This window comes from Pogonomyrmex barbatus, unplaced genomic scaffold (assembly GCF_055798465.1).
Source record: "Pogonomyrmex barbatus isolate J1 unplaced genomic scaffold, ASM5579846v1 scaffold15, whole genome shotgun sequence".
Classification (NCBI taxonomy): Eukaryota; Metazoa; Arthropoda; class Insecta; order Hymenoptera; family Formicidae; genus Pogonomyrmex; species Pogonomyrmex barbatus.
This window is the reverse complement of record NW_028297111.1, coordinates 4,700,485-4,728,294: the sequence shown is the minus strand read 5'-3', so window position 1 is coordinate 4,728,294 and position 27,810 is coordinate 4,700,485. Positions and strand designations below refer to the sequence as shown.

Below are 27,810 nucleotides of genomic sequence, written 5' to 3'. Positions count from 1 at the left end.
CTAATAGAAACCGATAGAAATCTTGTTTGTTTCTGTCCGTTATTTTTACCAGAGAAACTGGCACAGAACATTTAATTGGCATTATCAGCATATTATTATCGGCATATGCAGCATTCGTTATTTGGCATATGTTGTTTTGCATCATGTTGTTGAGTATGGATAGCATACTAATGATGACGAGTTGCTTTCAAGTTGTCGCCAATTTGCTATCAACATGTTGATAATTGCGGATGACAAATTGACAACATGAGTTGTCATTAAGTTGTAAATAGTAAATTGATGCTGTCATAATGTCGATTTGTCATTATTAAAATTATATATGTTCCATTGAGTTCAATGCGACAGACATAATGCTGTCTCAGCTTGCTGTCTCCCGAATTTGTTTAAATTAGTTATTGCAACGACTTTTAGCTATATGACAGCAAATTTGAAACATTTTGCTATCTGGGTAGCTTAACCTACAAGAAATATATGATTAAAAGTTGATAAAAAAATATATTGTAATTGCTGAGATCTTTGATAACAACCGATTGATTCGGTGAAACGCATACTCCCTCCGTTTTTTGCCAACCTTCGGTTGATAGTAGTCAGGACTAAAAGTAAAAAAGATTGAGTGTAAAACAAAAGGAACAGCCTTCATTCTTTTTCTTTGGGGATACGCATATCACAATTCACCGCTATATCATCCCATGGCTTAGAAGTGCTATTCATCGTTAAATCCAGAGGAACAACAACGTAAACAACGATGTTACATCCAAAGAAATTAAGGAGTAATTATCATCAGGAGGATTCCGTTAGCATACATCCGCGATAGCATACATCCACTCACATCAGCCGATACTTAGGAATTTTCCAATGGACCATCAATCAGAAAATTTTATATTTAATTGGCCAATCGTTGTGTGCTATCGAATCCCTCTCAACAATATAGAAAAAACAATAGTGGAGCCCAAAATGTAGAGAACAATATAAAGAAATTCTCACAGAATGTATAATTGGAATTGAGAAACAGATCCATTAATTAATAATATATTTTCTTTTTCATTCCCGAAAAATAGTACTAACATTTGCCTATCATAGTTGTTAAAGAGTATTTAAAAAAAAATCCTAATATCATTTTTACAAGAGCTGATATAAGAAATATTATTGATGCACTTGATAAAAACATATATATTTCTAAGATTAATGACTTGCTTAAAGACATTAACACATATAGCATTATCATTAAAGAACCTACTAAATTATTATTAGAAAATTGCGATATTTGACCTGGAAGGCTTCTTCTTTCATATTAGACTTACTGTTTACGATCAATTGTAGTGACGGAATTTTGTCTAAAGCTTATGGTCTTCCGAAAATGAATAAACAGGATTGTCCATTTAGATTGATCGTTTCTTGCCTTTATAGCCCACTTTATACATTGGCTTCTACTCTTAATGAGCTTATTGTAAAAAGCATTCCGAAATCAACTAGTCACATGAATAACAGTTTTCAATTAATTAATAAATTATCGAAATTTTATATTGATGATAATTATTTTTTAATTTCTTTGGATGATATAATATTGTTGTTGACGAATATTCTTGTGGATGATAGCATTTCTAAACGATGGGATGATATAGCGGTAAATTGTGACATCCCGAAAGAAAAACTTTCGAAGGCTGTTTCTTTTACATCTGACTTTTTGTACTTTTGACAATCGTTTTACAGGTAAACCTTCGGATTATCTATGACTCACCGTTGTCCTCAATAATAGTAAATGTGATATTGAGGCGATGTCTATTGGATGCGAAAGTGCTATTGAACAAACGGAATAATAAGATCGAATTGTTTAAAAATAATTAGTATTTAAAAATATCAGTAAAGATCATATTGAAAGCCCGAGAAATAATATTCCACGTTTGAAAGCAATTGAAAGCAACTGAAACAAAAGATGGCCATATTAAATATTAATTTTATTTTTATTTCGTATTTTGTTATATGTCCACTTATTTTTATCTCTCGACAACTAGCTGGTTTTTTCATTAAGTATGACTTGTTTGTACAAAAATGTAAATATTAATTTCAATCATTCACTAAATAATCTATGTGTCATAGAAATATAATATATAAAGCTTAAGTATATATGTATAATAGTAGTAGCATTTTGACAAAATTTCATTTATAACTATTTCCACAAGCTGACCACTCAATTTTGTCCGTAATCGAAATTATGTACCTCCACATCCTCTCTTCCAGAAGAAGGGCATTGCATATTAACTGATTGATAGAGCCATTTTACTTTCACACTCCCACCCAGTATCATCAAAAAACCTTAATTTAATTATTTCCACTTTATTAAACAAGATTCTCTCTAAGTTTTATTCTTAACTGTATCTTTCGATTCAAATTTTTTTCTTTTTTAAACATATTGATATTCACAAAGGCGTTGCTTCTATTGATAATAACAAAAAATTAGACATGTTACGTTATCTTTTATTTCTACAACGTCTGATAAATTTTAAAAACTTATTAATGACCTAGGCACTAGACCAGTATTTTTCAGTATTAATAAATTGAGAAGAATGATTCATTTTTACAAAAATGAGATTCCAACTTATTTTCATATTAAAATCTCTTTCACATCAAAGTGTTGTATAAGATTGCAATAATTGACGCTTGATATGGACAAAAAAGACAGCTTAAAGTGACAGTAAATGAATATGAGACTCATATTTGGAGAAATACTAAATCGGCGATTATTAAACATAGATTGAATCAATCATGACTTCTCTTGGGAAAAAATTAAAATTTTAAATTCCAAACGTAATTTCGGTAAATGTTAAATATCGGAAATGTTGTTTATTAAGATGTAAAAGAATTGTTGAATTTACAATCCGACACTGAGTACCTAGATCATGCTTATGTTTCTGTTATTAGAAAATTATAAACATTTTTTGACGTTATTTGTTACTTTTGATTAATTTATTGTGTTGGCTTTTTGTACACATATATGTTTTATATAATTTATACACGTTGACTGTCTTTATACTCCATCTTTTGATATAACTTTTACATAGTTTTAACTATCATGACCGCAATTTATATTTTATATCTTTTAAGTATTATACCTTTTCATCAATGTTCAGCTTGATTTCGTGTGGTAAGTGATACATTAGTGTGCCATTCATATGAATGTTTGAATTACATTAATATTACAACTTTTTTATGTGCCATTCTCTTAGAAATATAATAAATGTGTTTTCCTCGTCATAGTAATCGAGCGTCACACATTTATAATCTATCGCCTCTTGCTACTTGGAATCGCATTTTTTCTTCATAATTACGTATCACAGAAAATGTCTCAATGAGGAGCCGAGTTTTTGAAATAAAAAGTTTATTATCAATTGTGTATTTCTAATCGCTTTTCTTTCATTTGCCTTAATTATCAATTATGCGCGCGCGCGCGCGCGTGTGTGTGTGTGTGTGTGTGTGTGTGTGTGTGTGTGAAATATATATGTACACAGAGTGTCACAAAAAGGTCGGAATCCCTGAATATCTCAAAAAATATAAATTTTATAGAAAAGTATATTTTCAATAAAAGTTTTAGTTTAAAAAGATCTATTTACTGATCTTGTCATAAGGTACAAAAATATACAATAACAGATAGATCCATTAAAAAAAAAGTGATCTTGACCTGACTTTGACGACGTCGCCCGAGATAAAAGTGATAACATTAGTAAATAGATTTTTTTAATCCTACAACTTTTATTTGAAACACTTTTCCATAAAACTTATATTTTTTTGAGAAATTTTAGTCGTTCCGATCATCTTGGATTGACTCTCTCTCCCTCCCTCCCTCCCTCCCTCTCTCTCTCTCTCTCTCTCTCTCTCTCTCTCTCTCTCTCTCTCTCTCTCTCTCTCGTGTGTGTGTGTGTGTGTGTGTGTGTGTGTGTGTGTGTGTATGTATGTACACATTTCCATAAATAATTATTAATATTGTGACGGTCACTGCATCGCGAACGCACCATCGACACACCGTCGCGCGCAGTCCCGCGCCAGATGGTGGTTCGCGCGCCCGCCTAGACTAGATGGCAAATCGAGAAATCACTTTCTCGTGTTTGAAACGCTACAGCGGGCCCTATATAAGAGCGGCACTCGGCATCGCTCTTCGCCTCAGTCGCCTCGAACCAAGTAATTGGTAAGAGCTGCACTGCAACGCCCTCCGAGTTCTGGAGGCCAGCCCTGGCCTCATTGCTCTACATACGGCAGTTTTTCCTGCTAGCAATTACTGACCTATATTCGGTCGTACTCCCCGCGGCAGTTAACGCCGCGGTTACCCCTCCGAGCTTACGTCTGCCGGCCGTGAATGCCGCCAAACCGGCCATACCTCTGACGGCCGTGAACGCCACCAGGTCCTTCCGACTCTACCTCTGACGGCCGTGAATGCCGCCACCCTCCTGGCCTTGCCTCTGACGGCCGTGAACGCCGCCAGCTTCCCAGCATTGCCTCTGACGGCCGTGAACACCGCCATATCCATCTCGCCTCTCTCCTACGGACGTGGTCCTATCAGCTGTGAACACCACAGCCTCATCACATCCCGGAAGGTCTCTCGCGGACAGCCTACCTCGGCCGCCGACTCCGCCCGCAGGGGACGCGACAAGTCCCTCAGCTTCCTCGAGCGCTACTACACCGGAGCGACCACCAACCTCCTGGCCGTTCCTTGGAACTCGGCGCACCATCAGACAGGCCGTGGCAGCTCTGCGCAATAGAGCTCGGCCACGTACAGCATCGGCCACCGCGCCGTGACACTCGCCGGTTTTTCACCGAGGCCGCCACGCAGATCACAGGATTGCCACCGGCACCGGTCAAGCCTCCAACGCTCACCCCCCGGCCGCGCCGAGGCTTGTGGCGGTCCCCCGCTCACACAACTAATACCTAGCAAAACACCAAAGACACCGTGGTCCGCATGGCGCAGTGGTGTAGCGCTCGAGACTCATACACCTGAGGACCTAGGTTCGAATCCCACCGCGGCCAACATCTTTTTTCCGTCATCAAAATTCATCATATCGTGGACAACGCTCCCGCATCACTCAGACGCCACAATATATACAAAATGACTATCCATTACGTATATATTTATATAAATTTGATATATCTTTATAATAACTAATTATTTTTACAAAAAATTTGTTAAACAAGAAGAATGAACAATCTTGTATAACATAAATCATGTATTATTAAATGTTTTTAAAAAAATATGATCAATATGATAATATATCGTTTCAGCATCCCATCTCACAGAAGAAGGATCATGAGTATTTCATATGGAAAAGAACTACTGAGAACTATTGAGAACTATTCAAATTTCTATAGTTACCATTTAATTTCTGTAGTAACTTGAGTAATAACTATTGGCAATTACATGCATGAATAATAATTGAATAATAACTGCGACTATTGGCAAATAGTTCTGAAAAGTAACTATTGGCGACTACGTATATGAATAGTAATTGAAGTTATTTATGTATGTAATCGCCAATAGTTATTACAGAAATTGAATGGTAACTATATAAATCTGAATAGTTCTCAATAGTTTTCAATAGTTCCTTTCTATACGGGGGTGTAAGGAAAATGCTATTACTTTTAAAAAAACATATGTAAAAAACATGTAATTGCATATTACGAATTGTATAATTCTTTTTTAAAAACAACTATATGTTTTCTATGCACTAATTTATTTATCTTATTTTATACATAAAAGTATTAAGATATAACAGCAAAGCCTGAATAGTTTATGAGATATTTTATATTTTATGTTGAAATGTGCAAGAGTAAGGTATAAAGTTATTAATTTTTTGATTGAATTTTGATTGAATTTTATCTTAATATTTATATGCAGAATAATCAGAGAAATCATGTATTGATTTTTTTCGAAAATTAATTAATTTTATCATTATTTATCTCTCTTCAAAACTATCTTTTATATTATATCTTTAGTATATTTTTTATTTCATTCTTTTATATTATATATTTAGTGTATCTTTTATTTCAAACGTTTTTCCGTTTTTCTTCAATAATTTTTGAAAAATCTTAATCATTTAAAATAAGACATCCTTTTAAATAATGTTATGATGTACATACATCATAACATTATTTTTAAAAAATACAATAAAAAGATTACTAATCAGGATATTCGCGTACTATTCAGAATAACTGGCATATCATTCAATACTAATATCAGATTTCCACGATTTTTCACGAAAATTGCGAATGAGTAACTTGTAGTTATTTGTTATTTTTCAATAGAATTGCAAACTACTCATGATTCTAATAGTAAAGAATAGTAAATCCTTATAGTTACTATTCGTTTCAATAGTAAACTATTTATAATTCTAATAGTAATGAATAGTAAATGCTTATAATAACTATTCATCCAATAGTAAATTATTCATGTTTTTAATAATAATGTCCTATAATATTGCACAAAATTTCAATAGTTTTCTGAATAGTTATATTTCTCAATAGTTCTCAATAGTTCCTTTCCATACGGGATGGTAGACAGGATTTTTTATCTCCACATCCACAATTTCACGAGAAGAACTTTGATTTCGTGATGAAAACACTCTTACAAAATGACTATCCATTACATTTTATTTTTAAAACAATCAATAGTAGAATCAAATCTTTAATTTATAATTGTAACAAGAAACATAATAATAACGACACAACATGTACTGTTAATAACAAAATCTTTTGGTTTACCCTACCTTATGTGAAAGATGTTACTAAAAAGTTTAAAAATATATTGAAAGATACAAAAACTAAATTAGCTATTTACAGTATTAATAAATTAAACAATGTTATTAGGACACAAAAAGATCCCTTTCCATTCTTGGACAAAAAAATATTATTTACAAGTTACAGTGCACGGGTTGCGATGCATCTTACGTGAGACAGACAATTAAAGCAGACAATTAAAAACGAGAATTAATGAACATTGAAGTCACATAAGGTGGAATACCTCTACACATTCAGTCATTACTGACAGGGTACATTAGTCGATTTCGATTGGGCTAACATGAAAGTGCTAGAGAATAATTAACGTTTAATTTTAGAATTAGTTAAATTTAGAAATGTTACACATTACACAACAAACAAATGGTATCAATTTGCAAACAGACACAGAATTTCTTAGCCATATGTACACCCCTATTATAAACAATATATAAACGTATGACCGCATTGCTCTTCTTAACAATTTTGACTTTCCATTCTTGCTATTTATCTTTTTACATTTTAATAATTGACACGAAACAGTCAAGACGTATTTATTTTTTCTTTTTATTAATTGACTTTTATCTTATTTCTCTGTTAAAAAAAGTTTTTTTTTATTCTTTTATTTTTTGTGACCATGCTTTTGCAATATTCAGTATTTATTTCCATCTGTGTACTTCTTATTGTTATAACTAACGATATTATCGAGATGAATCTCCAATAGTTCCTTGTTCCTTGTTCTTCTAATTTTTTTTTAACACATCAAAAAACTTCCTTGATTCAATATATCATAAATGGTCCAAAATAATATTGATCATACAGTGTCTCCTACATCAGATATGGAACTGTTTGGACAGAAGCTCTCGAGATATTGCACTGTTGCGTTTATCGATGCGAATCTGTGAAGTTATGGATTAATACGCTCCAAGCCATTCTTATTATGGATATATTTATCTATTGAAGATGATCCGAAAAAACATCGAAACATCTGGATGTAAGAAAAATCACAAAATACAGATAGAATTCAACAGTTAATTATTTGCCCTTCATTTACTGCGCTTGACTCCTAACACCCTTCTTATTATTTTCTAATTAAAGGAGTCCTTCTACCTTAATCTTTATGTTAATATATTGTTTATTAAAAAGTTCAAGTTAAATAAAACAATCTAGTTAAATAAAACAACTACAAATTTCAATTTGAAAAACCTATAAAACCAAAAATGTATAAAAATATAAACAACAATAAAAACTTTTAAAGGTATACATTTATTTACTAAGTCTCATATCACTCAATCGTAGATATTTGGTAATACTTTATAGAAACAAATTAAATTATAAAATAGCAAATTCGCTGTAATGATCAACTCTTTTATACTAATGCTCATGTAAGCAATGTATGCAAATAAAATTATACTTCAGCAAATCTACTTTACATAAAATATGACATAAAATAGTTAATCAGTAAAAATATATTCGAACATTGCAACTAACTGCACTACGATGAAAATTAAATAAATGTTATTTTATAAAAATAATCCTTTTTTTACTTAATTGTTCTTATTATATATCCAAAGTACATTCTTTGATACATCAAAAACAATATCATTCAATACCGCTTAATAAACCTACTACTATTACTATTGCTGTTGTTGTTGTTATTATTATTAAAGTTTTTATTTCAATAATTATTGCTGATGAACTGACGGAATATGTTGTGTTTGCTTTTAAAACACTGTTCAGCGCAGCCAACGCGATGTGAGACAAATACATATAAAACGCATATACAGAGATATTTTTCGTTGATTTCTCAAAAACGCATTTTTGGAAAATGATTTTTGATAAATCCTACTAAAACTTACCAGCTCGGATGACTTTGACCTTGACATATGTTGTCAAGGTCATGACCCTGAATAACTTTGCCTTAATAACTAAGTGATGGTCTCTCATAGTTTCTGAGATATTTAAAGTTAAATATAATATATATAGCTAAAGGTAAAAATGCATAAGTTGAGCGACTTCACGGATTTCAATGATCTTGACATATATTGTCAAGATCATCATCCTGAGTAACAATCAAAAGATTTTAGCCGTCGCTCGATATTTATTAAAAAGTTATAAACAAAAAAAATTCGAAAAATATAATAACTTATACAAATGCAGATACTCTTTCAACAACGATAGTTGATCGATAACTGACAAACTATGACAAATATACAAAGTAAACTAATGTCATAGAGTACCAATAAACAAGGTTTGTTATAAACAAAACAATCCATAAGCCGTTTCATCTTGTACTAAATGTATACATTTGAGTTCAACTTTGTGTAGAAAGTTGTAAACCAATATGGAACCTTGTTTCGTGTTAAAAAGTATATGGAGATAGTGTATTCCGCTCTCTCTACGAGAGGGCTCCATTATCAGACGAGTTAATCTAACCCAACTCGTATTACAATAATAATTAAAAATTATTATGAAAATTATAAACCTACATGGAACCTCGCTTCATGTTGAAAAGTGTATGTGTAAAAACAGTGTGTTCCGCCCTTTCCCCCATTCCCCCTACAGGTAGTAGTCAAATATCACAATAATGATGTGGTATACAATGATATTTATCTATCATTGTGATACGGGTTGGGTTAGATCTTTTGGTAGTGGAATCCCCTCCTTCCTGGTAGGAGAGGCGAAACATACTATTTACACTTTTTAACACGAAGTGAGATTTCACATACGTCAGTACAACTGTACTGATGTAAATCGTACTGAATGTGTAAGCGTATTGAGTGCGTATTAAGTAATAAATATAAAAAAATGTAAATACTTATTTTCATTGTGCTTCAATATAATATAGTGTGTACTATAAGAAACTAACATTCAAAGACATTCTACAGTTCTTAATTTTATAATTCTAGTTATACATTTTTAACTTTAAATATCTCAGAAACTATGATAGACCGCCACCTAGTTAAGGCAAAGTTACTCAGGGTCATAACTTTGACAACATATGTCAAGGTCAAAACCATCCGAGGTATGTACTCTAACAGCAACATGATATCATACGAATATTCTGTATTTATATTAAATATACTGTGATCATACCAAATATACGAGGGTAGTCTGAAAAGTTTTAAGCCTTAAGTGGCGGGATGCTTAACATGAAGATGACGTTACTCTCTAAACCATTTTAGTATTACAATAATATATTTGAAAGACTTTTGTGAAAATTTCAGCCATTTTGGACGCTCAGTTGTTGTTTAACAGTCGTTTGTGTCAGTCGATGTCAATGTTTTTGTAAAAATGGAAAAAATTGAATATCGTGCCGTGATTAAATTCTTACATTTGAAAGGCAATACACCTGCGCAAATTAAAATCGAGTTGGACGCTGTTTACTCTGCCCCATCATTTGCCACCGTAAAAAGATGGGCAGCTGAATGTAAATGTGATCGTACCAGCTTGGCTGATGATGAGCGTTCAGGACGGCCAAAAACTGCGACCACCGCTGATAACATCGAAAATGTTCACCAAATGGTACTGGACGAATCAAAGTTAGAGAGATAGCAGAGGCTATAGGCATATCGAAAGAACGCGTTTGTCATATATTGACTGAAGAATTGGATATGCGCAAGCTATCCGCGCGTTGGGTGCCGCGCTTGCTCACTTTGGACCAAAAACGAATTCGAATATTTCCAAGGCCCTGTTGGAGCGGTCCAAGCGAAACGAATCAGATTTTTTGCATCAATTCATAATATGTGCGTAACTGTAGATGAAACTTGGATCCACTACTACACTCCAGAGACAAAAAAACAGTCAAAACAGTGGACTGCAAAGGATAAACCTGCTCCGAAAAAAGTGAAGGCGGTTCCATCAGCTGGGAAGGTAATGGCGACTGTTTTTTGGAATAGTCACGGAATTGTGTGTATCGACTATCTTAAAAAGATAAAACAATAACGGGAGCGTATTACGCATCATTACTTGATAAGCTGAAGGCAGAAATTGCAAAAAAACGGCCGTATTTGAAGAAGAAGAAGAAGAAAATGCTGTTCCATCAAGACAACGCACCTGCTCACACTTCGGCGGTCGTCATGGCCAAAATTCACGAACTGCACGAATTGGTTGACCACCGTATTCATCAGATCTGGCTCACAGCGACTTTTTCCTGTTTCCTAAGCTTAAAATTTCGCTTGAAGGACAGAAATTTTCATCGAACGAGGAGGTCATCGCATACGTAAACGCCTATTTTACGGAGCAAGACCAACTACTATTTGGAGGAGTTAAAGAGATTAGAGTATCGATGGGAAAAGTGTATCCACTTAAAAAGAGATTATGTTGAAAAATAAAATTATATTTGACCGAAAAAATACTTGTTTCTATGTTAGGCTCAAAACTTTTCAGACTACCCTCCTACTAAGATTATTCGTATAACATCTGTGCAGAATATCATTTGTCGTTTATTTTCAGGATATACACAGAATATAGCAAATAAACTTAGCTATATATATTGAATTACTGAGATAATACTGAATTTACTCAAGATATCTCCAGTTTATCTCTCGTATATTCGCAATTTATCTCGCGTATATTTCTTCGTATGTAATTTCAGTCCCGAATTTTGATACTTGTGAAGAGATTGCCTGCATTTCAGTAGAAAAAGCAGTTCTGCTATTGTTATAATATTCTTTATTATGGTTTATGCATTTAAAATTGTAAGACTCTAAGGGCAAAACTCAACCATGCTAAAGAATTTTACCCCTAACAGCACATGATATCATATGAATATTCTGTATACTAAACGTACTGTGATCATACCGAATAGATTAAGATTATTTGTATAAAATCTGTGTAGAATATCATTTGTTGTATATTTTCAGGATATACTCAGACTATAGCAAATAAACTTTGCTATATATATTGAATTACTGAGATATTGAATTTATTCAAAATATCTTAGATATTTAAATCAGATATATTCTAGCTATAATGCGAATATACTGATGGAGATATCTCAAGTAGCAAGATAATATTATTATGACGATGACTTAAGGTCATTTTTCATCGACGTCACTGTACTAAAAAACGATGTAAAATAAACGTAACATTTGTCACAAAATATCATCATAAATATATTCTCATTTAATTCTTTCTTAATCTTTCTTAATTAACCATAATATATAAATAAGAAAAATATTTTCCATATTTAATACAATTATTGACAAATTTGTAAACAAATAAACAAAATATATTCAACAATTTATAAACAATTTTCATAATAAAAACGATTCTCGTTAAACATAATATAGGTTCACGGCTCTATATAATTAAATTATCTACAAGAATTACATATATAATCGAGATTTTAAAATTGAGACTATTTATGTGACAATACAGTGACATTCATTAATCGGATCTATAATATTTTATGTCAAAATTCCGTGTTCACTTATATCATTTCAGTTGCAGGTTTCATCCCATTATAGAAGTTAAACATCAAGCAGGATGTAAGTAGGATGGGTGACCGTTTTAAAAACATGCAATGATATAAAATAAAAAATGTTTCATTACTTTTTCTCATTTTTTTTCATTTTTTTCATTTATTTTCCGTAAGAGGTGTCACGTATATTATAGATTTTCTATAATATGGCTGTCTGGGATACCCTTATGCCCTACATATATTGTTTTTAATACTGATATACTGTTTTTAAACCATTTTCATCCTATGGCGATATTGCGATATTCTCCAGTACGTACTACATAGGGATTAGGTGCCCTAATAGCACTCGTGTATTCTGAAAACGTTCCACGGGATATCATACAAGTATATTCGAGATATTCTCCGAACATTCGAAATACGTACTGCGATATACTATGGAATGTACTTAGATTGTTACTATCGCTCATTACCTAATTCCTAGTATGTACCTAAAATATCCCGTAGTATGGCCATAAGATGAAAATGGTTAATAACTTAAAAACTTAAGCTTAAAAACAGTATATCATATAAGGCATGCATAAGAGTATCCCAGACAGCCATATAGATCGTGAAAATTTATAATATACGTGACACCTCTTACGGAAAATAAGTGAAAAAAATGAAAAAAACTAAAAGAAAGAAACATTTTTTATGACAACTAATGAAACATTTTTTATCTTATATCATTGCATGTTTTTAAAACGGTCACCCATCCTACTTGGGATCCTGCTCGATGCTGCTTAACTTATACAATGGGATGAAACCTGCAATTAAAATGATGATATAAGGGGATATGGAATTTTGACATAAAATATGATAGATCTGAATGTTACTATATTGTCATATAAATAATCTTAATTTTAAAATCTCGATTGCATATGTAATTCTTGTGGATAATTTAATTACATATATAGATCCGTGAACCTATATTATGTTTAATGAGAGTCATTTTTATTATGAAAATTCTTTATAAATTGTTAAATATATTTTGTTTATTTGTTTATGAATTTGTCAATAATTGTATTAAATATGGGAAATATTTTTCTTATTTATATTTATATTATGGTTAATTAAGAAAGATAGTAATTAATAATATTATTTCATTATTTATTCATTAAAAATGACTTAAAAATGACGATTAAATGAAATATATTTATGTATGATAATATTTTGTGACAAATGTTACGTTTATTTTATTTTACGTCGTTTTTTAGTACACTACAAAAAATGACCTTATATCATCGTCATAATGTCATAACGTCATAACGTCATAACGTCATGACGTCATCTTGCGACTTGGGATACATAGATTTTATATGAATAATCTTATTCGGTATATTCGGTATAATTACAGTACATTCAGTATAAATACAGAATATTCGTATGATATCGTGTGCTGCTAGGGTATCTTCAGTATATTCTGAAAATGAGCTTAAGAATACGAGAAATGATATACCATTAAGATATGAATGTCCTCTGATATATTAGGTATAATACATATGACCACAGTACTTTCAGTACGAATGTAGAATATTAAAATGATATCATGTGCTATTAGGGTGAGCAGTAACGATCTAAGTACATTCCACAGTATATCGCAGTACGTATTTCGAATGTTCGGAGAATATCTCAAATATACTTGTATGATATCCTATTGAATGTTCCCAGAATAGACGAGTGCTATTAGGGTATATATGTACATACGTACATACGTACATACATACATACATACATACATATATGTGTATGTATATGTATATATATGTATATATATATATATATATATATATATATATATGGTGTGTGTGTGTGTGTGTGTGTGTGTGTGTGTGTGTGTGCATGTGTGCGTGTGTGCGTGTGTGCATGTGTGCATGTGTGCATGTGTGCATGTATGCATGTATGCATGTATGCATGTATGCATGTATGTATGTATGTATGTATGTATGTATGTATGTATGTATATATGTATGTATGTATGTATGTATGTATGTATATATATTTGTATATATATTATATACCCAGCAGCCATATAGATCGTGACAATGTTTGTAAGATATCGCAAAAGTATATCGCGGTATTCGCACGATATTCGAGATACGTACATGATATACCCAGATAGCACAAGACATCCTGTGGACGTCCACTTTATATCCATTTTACATACACACGTCCATGGACGTGTAACGGACGTCCATCATATATCCGTAATATCCATTAATGTCCATTATTTAGACGTCCATGAGATGTTCAATCTTGGACATTCATGGGGTCTGAAAAGTTTTGAGCCTAACATAGAAACAAGTATTTTTTTGATCAAATTCAGTTTTATTTTTCAACATAATCTTCTTTTAAGTCAATACATTTTTCTCAGCGATGCTCCCATCCCTTTAACCCATTCAAATAATAGTTGGCGTCTTGCTCTGCAAAATAGACTTCTACGGATGCGATGACCTCGTTTGACAAGTATATGTTTTCTCATTTCAACTTATTACACCAGTTTAGTAGTGCAGCTAAAAAAACAGGCCACTAAACTTAATTGATTATTGTGCGAACTTCCGTCTTTGTTCAGCAATTGGAAGATGCACGTATGCCTCCACGACCTTATTCGTGATTTTCGAACCGATTCTTTTTTAGGAAAGCCGAAGAGAGAGAGAGAGAGAGAGAGAGAGAGAGAGAGAGAGAGAGAGAGAGAGAGAGAGAGAGAGAGAGAGAGAGAGAGAGAGAGAGAGAGAGAGAGAGAGAGAGAGAGAGAACGAACTTACGTCGTGCGTTGTCGCGTGGACCGGAGTCATAACCTTGCAATGCATATTGTAAGGAATGCCCTTTGGGTTATAAGCAATTTTGAATTTTTCTTTTTTTCGTGCGTGGCGCTTTGAGCGGCCTATTTTCATTACATATTGGTTGAATGACCACACGATTGATGCGATTGGTTAGCGCGACCACGTGAGCTAAATGCAATAAGTCTATAAGTTAATGGAGAAATCGCGAATGATGAGGACAGAATTTAAATAAGGATGTGGAATGGACGTGCGAATGATTGACAATTGTAAAATAATAAAATATCTATTGATGAGAAGCTCTTGATGCACTTTCAGTTTTACCCTTACGAGTCTTGTCGGTTTCGGTTCTTCCAAGAGTTCGTGACAAGTTCGATCATACGGACTTTCGTTCTTACAATATCTCTCTTAAGGAAAAAGAAAAACAAAACAGGAAAGTGAGTGTGCTAAAACGAGTTTTCTTTTGTTTCTTGTAGTATGTATTGTCATATAACGTAAAAATAAAATTACAGTTTTCATTTTAATTATAATAAATTAATATTTGTTACATGTAGCGCAGCTGTAAAATTGGATACAAAGTTTGCAAGTTAAGAATTAGTAGCAAGAAATATATTCACATTCAGTAGTATATTCACAAGGTCATTAGGTAAAAAAATATATTAAACTTCATAATGCCTAAAATAAGGAGAAAGCATTATCGAAAAACACAAGAGATACATGGTGATTAATAAGGTTGAATGTGAAAACGCCATTATCAAGAAACATAACTGTATCAAGTAATAATTTTGAGAATAATGAAGTACATTACGATAAATGTAATGATTCTCATAATATTTATAATGTCCATAATGAATGATTTAGAAGACCTAAGTATGAATTCAGGTAGATCATTGTAATGATCAACCTTATAAATATAAAATAGAAGACATATGAAATTATATTTCAGAAAGTGATTCCAATGATCCGATAGAAGACATGAGTAATTATACTTCAGACAGTGATTCCAATGATATAGAATATAGAATATATGAATTGTACATATATAGAATAAATAATTGTAGATTTACAAATATCACTGATGATTCTCCAACTTCTTTATTCTCTTCACTGCAAGAATGGGCAATTAAAAATAATATAACTTATGTCGCGTTAAATGAATTAATATATCATATAAAATCTCCATACAAAATATCCAGCATTGCCTAAAGATGCTCGTACTTTACTAGGAAATAAACTCCTAAGAAAGTTAATGTAGACATTGTTGCATTAGGACATTATTATCATTTTGGTTTGCGTAACTGCATTGAAATATTCTTATCGCGATATTCTTTTTCAAATTATAACTCTATTGAAGTTAATATAAACATTGATGGTCTGCCGTTATTTAAAAATTCAAGCAGTCAAGTTTATCCCATTTCAGTTGAAAATTACAATGAAGTAGAAGTTATTGGAATTTATCATGGATATGGAAAGCTCACTAGTGCCAATGTATTTTTACAACGTTTTATAGAAGAAGCAAACAACAATTTAACAATTCATATAAAAATTAAAGATCGTATTTATTCTTTTAAAATTAATTCTTTTATATGCAATGTCCTTGCTAAATCTTTTGTCACTTATACTAAGAGACATTCAGGTTTTTATGCATGTTCAAAATGTACAGTTAAGGGCAAATATTATTGTGATAGAGTAATTTATCCATATATAAATAATTGTCATTTAAGAACAAATGATGATTTTCGACAAAAATTACAGGAAGAGCTTCATACATTAATATTTGAATCGATTCCTAATATAAACATGATAACTAATTTTCCAGATCCGATGCATCTAATATTCTTGAGAATTGTCAAAAAACTTATCACTTTATGGTGTTATGGAAAATCTAAAAGAAAAGATCCTCTCATCAAATTTCTGAAATGTCAAAGTTACTATTAGATCAAAGAAATAATATAATAATATCTTCCGAATTTAATAGAAAATCAAGGTCTTTATTTCAAAGTAAAAGATGGAAAGCAACTGAATTTCGAATGTTTTTATTATACACAGAGCTTATAGTTTTCAGGGCAATGTATTCTAAATAAGGATCAATATTGTAATTTTCTAACATTGCATGTAGCTATCATTATTTTATCAAATTCTAAACATATAGAGCAATATTTAGATTATTTCAAATCCTTATTACATTTTCAAATCCTTATTACAATATTTTGTTGAAACATTTATTATTTTACATGGTAAAGAAAATGCATTGCACAATCTACATCATTTATTATATATTTGTGATAAATTAGAAAGAAAAATTTGGAACTCTCCAACAATTCAGCTTTTCCATTCGAAAACTATTTACAATCAATATTAAAATTGATTCGCAAGAATAATAACGAATTAGAGCAAATCGTTTATCGTATAACTGAAAGAAATCATTGCATTAATCATATTTAAAAGTGACATATTATGAGACTATATTTTTAAATTCATATTTCAATGGTCCACTTATAAATTTTTGTAACTGTAATCAATTCAGTAAAGGTGATCAAACAGTTTATTTTAAAAAGATGTGAACCAGATAACTGCTGCCGCTTAAAGGATAAAAATATTATCGTTATTAAAAATATTATCGTTATTAAAAATATTATTGTTATTAAAAATATTATCGTTAATAATACGGGGCTGGTTGTAATTGGAAATAAATATAAGAAGCTTACAGATTTTTATACTGTATCGTGCAAATCGTCAAAATTAGGCATATGTTCTAATTGACGATAGAGGATATAGAATCTTGGGATCTAAAGCAAATTGCGAATAAATGTATTAAATTAAAGTATAAAAATAAGTGTAGTTTTTCTTTTACTGCACTTATAATATTCACAAAAGTTTTCCTTCTTTATCATGCATTTTATTTAAAAATGTTATAATTTAAGATAATATAATCAAACATTAGAAGTAGTATTTTGAAGTAGTATTTCAAAGTAGAGTAGATGTGAGTATTTGAGTATTTATACGCAAATATGCTTGTGTACATGTATACGTAAATGTGCTAGCGTGCATTTGTATGGAGTGAATGAAGATTGTAAGGCGAAACGCTTTGTAAAGCGAAATGAAACGCCTTATAAGTTAGCGGATCAAAGTGAGCAAAGTCAATTCTAACTAATATTTTTATTTGTTGCTCAATTGTTGCTAAAAAGTTGCCAAAGAAAAATTTGTTTCTCTGTAATTTTTTTTTAAAAATGATGTTCTGCTAAAGGAAGATTAAATTAGCGAGACAATATACGTATAATAATAAATATTAGAAATACTGTAATAAAAATAGCAAAAGAATTAGTTGCTGATTTGTTGCTTTTGAAATATTTATGATCCAAACGTCTTGTTCGCAAAATAATTATAAACAATAAGAAGAACCCATTCAATGGGCAGGCGATCACAAGAGTAAAGTACCAGAAAAAAAATTGTTGCTCGCTTAATTTTGACACTGAAACATTAAATGAATTTGTTGCTCATGAGATATTAATATTTCGAACATCTTGCTCGCGAAATAATTATAAACAATAGGGAGAAACTACTCGGTGTGCACGCAGTCACAAGAGTAAGTACCAGAAAAAAATTTGTTGATCGCTTAATTTTGTTATTAGAACATTAAATAAATTTGTTGCTCTGCAGATATTAATGTGTAACGGCAGGACCGTTACTTGTAAGGAAAATATATATACACCTGGCTTATTTGTCCTGCGTTGCCTTCCTTCTTGCACGTACACCGCTCGCGCTATTCCATTCGCTTGCCTGTACATCGCACGCGCCGTCTCGCTCACGCTATCGCTCATGGTACCCCACGCGATACCGACTCCCCATCGCCGGACCGACGGCGCACAGTGGGGAACGCCGGGTATATAAGCCCGGCCGGCCGAGACATTGAGACCAAATCCCATCCTGCGATCCGACTCCTGACACCGACCTGACCAGTACCTACTACCTTTCGGGGCCAAGATTTCGCTCTGCCGGATTTCACCGGCTTTCTCTACCTTCGGGCTGAGGTTTCACTCAGCTCTGTCGGGTTTCGCCGACTCCTGTTACCGCTCCTCGGGCTGAGGTTTCGCTCAGCTCCACCGAGTTTCGCCGGTTTCCGTTGCGAAAGCAAGGCTCGACGTGGCACTCAGCCCTGCCCGTAATACCTAGACGTCCCGCTTGACATTAGCTCGTAAGTGCATGCGAGTAAGGCCGCTAGTTACAAGTCAGTAATTCGACGATCTTTAGTTGTAACCGCGCCGTAGTGATTAAGCCGTCATCGATCGCATGCCGCACCTGTCTAGCACTTTGCGTCGACCGCTTTGCGTCTCCGCTTTGCATCTCACCTCCTGCTGCTGCCAACTACATTGCGACATCTCCTGGCCCTGCATGCTGTATCTATCTTTCGCTAAAATAAACTATTTTTTTCACGTCAATCTGTGTTCTCGTAAGCTTGAGTCTCCCCTCCTCTCGAACCCGGACACTGACGAGCCGATCCGAGCGTCGAGCGAGGTGACCGCGTCACATGGCGCCCGAACAGGGACCTGCCTAGTAGAGATTCCGGCTTGCGTGCGCATTCCGATGAAAATCTCTTGGATATATGGTCTTTCGAAAGTTCAGCTCACCACTCAACTAGCCACGCAATATCGGTAATATCGATACGTTACGACATCGATTGCGCCAATTCGTGATCCAAAACCCGGAGCTGTTCGTCGGACAAGACACCGCCGACATGCCAACCGAGGAAAAAACAACGCCGGGACCATCCGAGCCCTTGACCGGGTCGAACCAATGCCACTCGATCTCACCGCAATCCTAGACCGAATCCGAAAGTGGGGCCTCTGCTTCGATGGCAAAGACCCGTTCACATTCCTCGAACGATTAGAGGAGCTGAGGCGATCCTACCGCTACGCCGACGAATTGTTCCTGCTAGGGCTACCAGAGATGCTGCGCGGAAATTCATTGTTGTGTTATCGCAACAATTACGAGGACTGGACCACCTGGGACGCCTTCTGCACCGCCTTCCGACTTTCCTACCTCCCACCCGACTACCGAGACCAACTACGGCAAGATGCCCAGGGCTGAAGGCAAAGATCAGGGGAATTCTTTGACCAGTACGCCGCGGACCTGCTGACCATGATGAGACGCGGGGGTTATTCGCCACAAGAGAAAGTCCGCCTGCTATACAACAACTTAAACTCCTGTTATCAGCTATACATCCGATCGACAGAAGCTACCAGCATCGCGGGGTTAAGCGCCAGGGCAGCCGAACACGAAAGGATACTCCGTCGGCAAAAGGAAGAACAGCCATCGATCCGGAGCCGATCGCTGCCGCCGTCTACAGCAGAGAAGAGTGTTGTTGGCAGTGCAAGCAGCGAGGCCACACGCGCCTCGATTGTAAGAAACCATCGCGCAAGTTTTGCTCTCGCTGTGGCAAGGATGGCGTGTTCACCCGAGACTGCCACCCACCGTCGGGAAACGGCACATGGGCCGGGGAACCAATGGTCGCCACCCGTCCCGACAGAACACCATAAAGTTCACGCCTAGGCCACATCTGAAGAACCTGTGTGAAGATAGCCCCCCAACATTGAAAAACATAAAGTTTCTATAGCTCATTCGATTGCTCATCGTTTGCACATGTATGCACATTTCGAATTTTCGTTTGCACACTTTTAGTAAAAAAGTTATTAACAAAACAAATTTCGGGGGGCCATCTTCACACTAGCCCCCCAATTATGAGTAAATTAAATAAAAAATAGCTCAATTGATAGATATTCGTTTGCACATTGTCAAACAAGTCGATTTTTCGTTTGCACACCTCTAGTTAAAAAGTTATTAACAATTAAAGTTTCGGAAGCGAGCGACTTCGGCAGATGAAATAGAAACAAGAATATTGTGCTTAAAATGGTATTATTCGATAGATTTTTGTTTGCACTTTTCCGAACAGATCGAATTTTCGTTTGCACACCTCTAGTTAAAAAGTTATTAACAAACAAAGTCTTCGGGAGCGGCAGTTCTACATAAAAAAATTCGTTTTCAGGATGAATTCCGAAGATACGCGATTCAAAATAGAATCAATCGATAGATATTCGTTTGCACATTGCCAAACAAGTCGATTTTTCGTTTGCACACCTCTAGTTAAAAAGTTATTAACAATTAAAGTTTCGGAAGCGAGCAACTTCGGCAGATGAAATAGAAACAAGAATATTGTGCTTAAAATGGTATTATTCGATAGATTTTTGTTTGCACTTTTCCGAACAGGTCGATTTTTCGTTTGCACACCTCTAGTTAAAAAGTTATTAACAATTAAAGTTTCGGAAGCGAGCGACTTCGGCAGATGAAATAGAAACAAGAATATTGTGCTTAAAATGATATCAATCGAAAAGTTGTGGCGTTTTCATTCATATTCGATTCTTGTTTATTTCTCATAAATCTATTGCATGTTCTCGCTCATCTTTAATATCTATACCTAAATGTTATATCTTGTAATAACTGAAAAAATTCGAAACTCGCGAAACTCGTTCGTTTCTGAAACTTTAATTGTTAATAACTTTTTAACTAGAGGTGTGCAAACGAAAATTCGACCTGTTCGGAAAAGTGCAAACAAAAATCTATCGAATAATACCATTTTAAGCACAATATTCTTGTTTCTATTTCATCTGCCGAAGTTGCTCGCTTCCGAAACTTTAATTGTTAATAACTTTTTAACTAGAGGTGTGCAAACGAAAAATCGACTTGTTTGGCAATGTGCAAACGAATATCTATCGATTGATTCTATTTTGAATCGCGTATCTTCGGAATTCATCCTGAAAACGAATTTTTTTATGTAGAACTGCCGCTCCCGAAGACTTTGTTTGTTAATAACTTTTTAACTAGAGGTGTGCAAACGAAAATTCGAAATGTGCATACATGTGCAAACGATGAGCAATCGAATGAGCTATAGAAACTTTATGTTTTTCAATGTTGGGGGGCTATCTTCACACAGGTACATCAACGAGAGACATTTCCGAGATATTACGAGTTTAGTTGATATTGTACAATTTATACGTATACACATATATACGCATATACACACTTTATAAACACTTTATAAAGACATAATTTCAATCAAATATAAAGGATTCTTAAGGAAAATTTTAAATTTAATATAATTACACTGGTTCACTTCGTTTTTTTATGAAAAATTTAATATTTAATATCTTATGAGATTGTTCATATACAAGTAAATAAATATACTAATAAAAATATATTAGTTTTTCATATTTACCACAAAAATGGATCTATTAAAAACTTGATCTAATTGTATTTAAAAATGTATAATTATATCTAATTTTATATATATATATATATATATATATATATATATATATATATATATATATATACCTCAGTAGCAAGATGACGTCATTATGACGATAATTTAAAATCATTTCTTGTCATTCGACGTCAGTGTACTAAATAATGACGTAAAATAAATGTAATATTTGTCACGAAATATTATCGTCATAAATATATCGTCATTTAATTGTCATTTAACCTTTTTAATGAATAAATATTGAAACATTATTGATTATTTTTCTTAATTAACTATAATATAACTGTAATATAACTAAATAAGAAAAAGATTTCCCATATTTAATATAGTTATTAACAAATTCATTAATAAGTAAATAAAATATATACAACAATTTATAAACATTTTCATAAGAATAATGATTCATATTAAACATAATATAGATTCACGGCTATACATGTAATTAAATTATCTACAAGAATTATTTGCATTAATATGCAATCAAGATTTTAAAATTGAGACTATATTTATACAATATAAAGTAACATTTATTAACCAGATCTATCATATTTCAAGCAGAAATCCCGTAATCACTTATTTCAGTAGCAGGTCTCATCCCCATACCGACGTTAAGCAGCATCAAGCGAGATTTCCAAATGGGTGACTGATTATAGAAACATGCAATGATACGAGATAAAAATGTTTCATCACTTTCTCTCCTTTTTTTTTCATTTTTTTCACTTATTTTCTGTAAGGATATTTTATGTCACATATATTATAGATTTTCGGTACTAGCAGTCAATATCGGAACGCAATCGTAATTTTGTCGTCATAAGTATGCATAATTTGATCTGTTCATATATAATCATAAACAATTTTATCTATTTATATATAATTAGATCAGGTCAAAATCCATACATAATTAGATTCACAAAATTATATATAATTATATATAATTAGATATAAACTTTTTTTCCCGGGTCTTTATATTACTTCTTATTACTTTGTTATATAAAATAAGAAGATTTTATATTAATATTTTTTCTCTCTATAGACTTCATAAATAATATTTCATGCTTTAATATACATTGATAACACAGGCATAAATACATTGACCCATTGAGAAATAATTTGCCGACCGATGTCGAGACAATCGACATCGATTTCACGTCGATCCGACATCATTCTGAGATCGATCGACGAATCATTTCTTGCTTGGAAATAATTTCAATCATTTTGTACAAAATGAAAACTATAATAAATAGAATTTAATATTTATCTTTTGTTTTCATGTACAACAGTGCTGAAGTATTTCAAAGAAATAATCCGTCAACAGTACTTTAAAATGCAATTATGGCAAATGGCAGATGATATAAGAGACATTAGGAATGATCTGCTGCAACAAGCCCTTCAAAGATAAAATCCGAGAGAAGAATTAATTAAGAATTTATTCTTTTCCTGATCTTCTTTTCAAGTTTGTGGAAAATATAGAACAGCAATTTGAACAATTTTTGAACCAGCCAAATAATTTCAAAGCATAGGTAATAATATTGTAATTTTATGATATTAAATTACATAGCGCATATAACAGATTCGTATAACATAGCGAAATTGTTATAATTCTTGCATATGTTGTTAGTTTTTTCAGTTTAAATAAGTTTTATTGCACATTTTATTTCAATTGGTAACTTATTTTTTAAGTTCATTTTACAAATGGCAACTCGTGAGGATGCAATCACATGGAGATTGAAAGAGCGGGACCAAACAACAACGATAAAGCAATCCAGCTAATCAGAGTAATTAAAATTGAAACGGAATTATTCTACATAGCTACATCTCTTTTCCATTATTCTTTTGTTCTTTCGATTTCGATGTGACTGCATTCAGTCTACGGTATATGGTATGTATGTACGTGTTTTCGTGTATCAAAGTGCATGCGAAGTAACATATTAGTTATTATCTAGAAATTTTGTATGCTGCATGCTGTCTTGCGTGTTAACATTCTAGTTTAGTAGAAGATAGTTTTAATAGAAGACAGGATTGGTGATATTTTCGCTGAGTAATTTCGTGCTAGAGGGAGATTCACTAGATGTTGTAAATGCTTTAAAAAGTCGTATATCTTCCTAAGTGTATGTTATTCAAATGAACTTTATCTTAGATGAAGTAGGTTACACCAACGCGAGAATTAATTTAATCAATCCATTAAATTTAGTTCTAACGAAAGAACTGAAAGAATTTAATCGCTCGATTAAATTAATTGGCATTGATAAATCTGGCCCTAAGTACACGATCTGTGCGATCTGTGTGAAGTAAAAATCAGCAGCTCTAGCATCTTACAATTAGTAGCATTTAACGCAGCCCACAAAGCAGAGCAATAAATCTATCAGTACAACAGGCATCATGTGCCGCAGACTTTAGCTATAACATACACAAATAAGTCTTTATTAATATCTCTAAAATAATTAATATGTTAATTAGGAATGACAACAATATCTTCTATTTTAATTCTATTTTTATATAATTATATTTGAGTTTGTAAACTGGAATAATATATGATTACAATTATAATTATTAAAATACCTATTTATTTTCTAACAAAGCGATATTTATTATAGGTTGCAGAAGTATCCCGAGTTGGAGGGAAAACTGTATACGAATTTATAAAGCGCAATTGTAGTTGCTTACTAACCAACGAGCTTGCAGAAAAATACAGCTGGCTAGGAGCAAAAACAAAATGAAAATTTTGCAATTTAAAACTCGCTGACTTGCTAATTGATAAAAATTTGATATAGATAATTTATTTATTTGCTATAATAATGAAATGTTTTATTTGGATAATTTTTATTCTAATCTGGATAGAACACATCGCAAGGAAAAAAGAAATTGCTGTTTACACAATATTGCTTTTTATTATAGTTTCTGATATGGATAATAATTCGACGCATACTAAAAAGATTCTAGAGGAAGCGATACAAAAATGGCTGCGCAGAGCCAAAGAAAGATTAGATGCAGAGAGAAAGAAACTGCGAAATGAAGAAGGAAATAATAACTGTTAACTGTCTGTGATATTTTTGTTTGTAGTTTAAATTGCCACCGTTTAATATAATATATATTTATATTATGTATATTGATGAAATTGTAACGACTGAAAATAAACTTTATTAACGCTACGACATATCATATCATGAGTATTACATTATAATTATATATATATATATATATATAATACAGGGTGTCTAAAAAAAAAATGACCAAGCGGACATATGCAGATAGAACAGACTAAACTGAGTCGAAAAGTCCTGAATTATTTCGCGATTTTCGCAATAGTTAACGAGTTATTAATTTATGAAAATAATCAAATTGCAACCGCGCGATGAAATAGGACCGTCCAGTGAGACACGCGTTCGCCGTCGCGAACTAGGCACGCGTGGAGTTGTTGATTGCAAGCGGCATTGGCTACGCTTCCATCTACATATGTTAGGTGCGCCTAGTGCGCCTAGTGCGCCTAGTGTGCTCCACGCGTGCCTAGCAACAACGAATGCGTGTCTCACTGGACGGTTTTATCCCGCACGCTTGCGATTTCGGCCGATATACGGGCGGGACGTTTTATATGTTTAATCATTGCTATTGAGCAAGAGCAGCGGTAACATAGGCAGTAAGGCTTTGTACGACGTAGATCGCGTGTTCAAATCCTGTCGTGTATAAAAATAAATAATCTCAAATAAGAAGGGAGGGTGTGCCTCACGGCGGGGCCCGACCACGAACCAGTCGTGAAAACCCGTAATTATTTTGCGAAAAAATATCATCTCAGCCAGGAATCGAACCTGGATCTTCTGCTTACCGGGCAGGCATCTTATCTCTTTGACTACCGAGGCATGTGATGATATTCATCGCAAATAACGTGTTTAGAATAACACGTCAACAATACAATGATACACATATATACGTATATTACAAAATACATATATACATGTATTCTCTCAAATCTCCATGACCGGTACTCCAGAGAGATGATAGTCCTATTCTCTCGATGGATGCAGGTCGGACTGCAGCGGCGACACCCTCCAACGCCATTGGCAAATATACAAATAATCCTCCTGGAGCACGACAGGAGAGATTGCATCAAGCATGGCTCGAGCCCCCGTATAAGAAGAGAGGGTGTGCGTCACCACGAACCAGTTGTGAAAACTCGTAATTATTTTGCGAAAAAATAATGTATATTTTTTTTTATTAAAAATTTGTTCGTATTTGTAATTATTTTGTTACTGTAGATGTTCAAAAAAATTATTTATTTAATTATATCTGTATATTTTTTGTAAATAAAGTTTTTAAGTAGTTATTGTAATAATTTAAAAAATCTCTAAAGAAATATTAATCTTTATAAGTTTAATTGTAATTTAATGTTATTAATTTTAATTACTTTCTGATTGTAATAAAATTTCATAAATTTAAATAATTAAATACTCCTGTATGAAATAATTATTCCTAATCATCAATTTCATCAGAAATTATAACGGTCTTTATTACATTCTTATTTATGCGTCCATATGTATAACAACGATGACAATGATGATAATAGTAATTATTTCATATAGGAGTATTTAATTATTACGAACACACGATCTACGTCGTACAAAGCCAACGTCTTACCGCCTGTGCTATCGCTGCTCTTGCTCAATAGCGATGATTAAACATATAAAGCGTCCCGCCCGTATATCGACCGATTAAATTCATTTTTTAAAAATCAATTTCTTCGAAATTATGGGCCATTGGCAAGAACGGCCGGACATGTATCATTTTTTTTTCGCTAAAGAACAGCCTGTATAAAGCGCAATCAAAATACTCCGATCAGTCACCTGGTGTTCCCCTTGTTAGTTTAGTCTGCTCTACCTGCATATGACCGCTTGGCGATTTTTTTGGGACACCCTGTGTGTGTGTGTGTATATATATATATATATTTATATTAATATAAATAATATATATATTTATTTATATTTATATTATTATGATGTGATATGTTGTAATAAAGGTCGTGTAATAACCTAATAGAATTTCTTTTAGTTATATTTTATCAATATACGCGTATGATACTGATGTAATAGTTTCCAAAAATTTTATTTTAAGTTATTACATTTGATCAATCTACGCGTTTATGAAGTTAATGTTGCTTTCCAAGAGTTTAAATCATTACATGCGATACCAATTAATAATTAAATCGGAAACACATACAATATATATGTAGTGATATAAATTAATATGTAGAAAAAAATTAAATATATACATATTTTTACGAGCTGTTTTGGAATTTCTTTGTAATTTATCTTAAATATCACGATAAATTTAATAGAAGTCCAGAATAAGTCCAAAATATATCGACACAAATATCGGTCGTGGGGATTCGAGAGAATATACATGTGTGTATATATATATATATATATATATATTGTGATATATGTATATATGTGTATCATTGTATTGTTGATGCGTTTCTAAACACGTTATTTGCGATAAATATC

At 32.9% G+C, this 27,810-nt stretch overlaps 2 protein-coding genes and 1 pseudogene across 6 annotated transcripts in view; 2 read left to right on the top strand and 1 right to left on the bottom strand.

The window, feature by feature from the left end:
* rho-5 (rhomboid-5) overlaps window positions 1-27,810 on the bottom strand; it is a 473,385-nt gene that overhangs the window by 425,345 nt on the left and 20,230 nt on the right. The gene's annotated exons all lie outside the window — the stretch shown is intronic.
* Window positions 15,846-18,613, top strand: LOC148937286 (uncharacterized). Its single transcript, XM_089073692.1, has 4 exons — window positions 15,846-15,879; window positions 15,944-15,994; window positions 16,229-16,932; window positions 16,968-18,613. The coding sequence occupies exons 1-4, from the start codon at window positions 15,846-15,848 to the stop codon at window positions 17,079-17,081; spliced, it is 903 nt and encodes a 300-aa protein (XP_088929818.1). The 3' UTR covers window positions 17,082-18,613.
* The window catches only part of LOC148937285 (uncharacterized), an 8,272-nt pseudogene continuing 601 nt past the window's right edge, over window positions 20,140-27,810 (top strand).

Excerpts from the sequence above, each read along its gene's own strand:
- LOC148937286 (XM_089073692.1), top strand. The coding sequence starts at position 15,846 with ATGAATGATTTAGAAGACCTAAGTATGAATTCAG. Across the intron at positions 15,880-15,943 it reads AGACCTAAGTATGAATTCAG|AAAGTGATTCCAATGATCCG; the intron begins GTAGATCATTGT and ends ATTATATTTCAG. Across the intron at positions 16,933-16,967 it reads TGAAATGTCAAAGTTACTAT|TTTAATAGAAAATCAAGGTC; the intron begins TAGATCAAAGAA and ends ATATCTTCCGAA.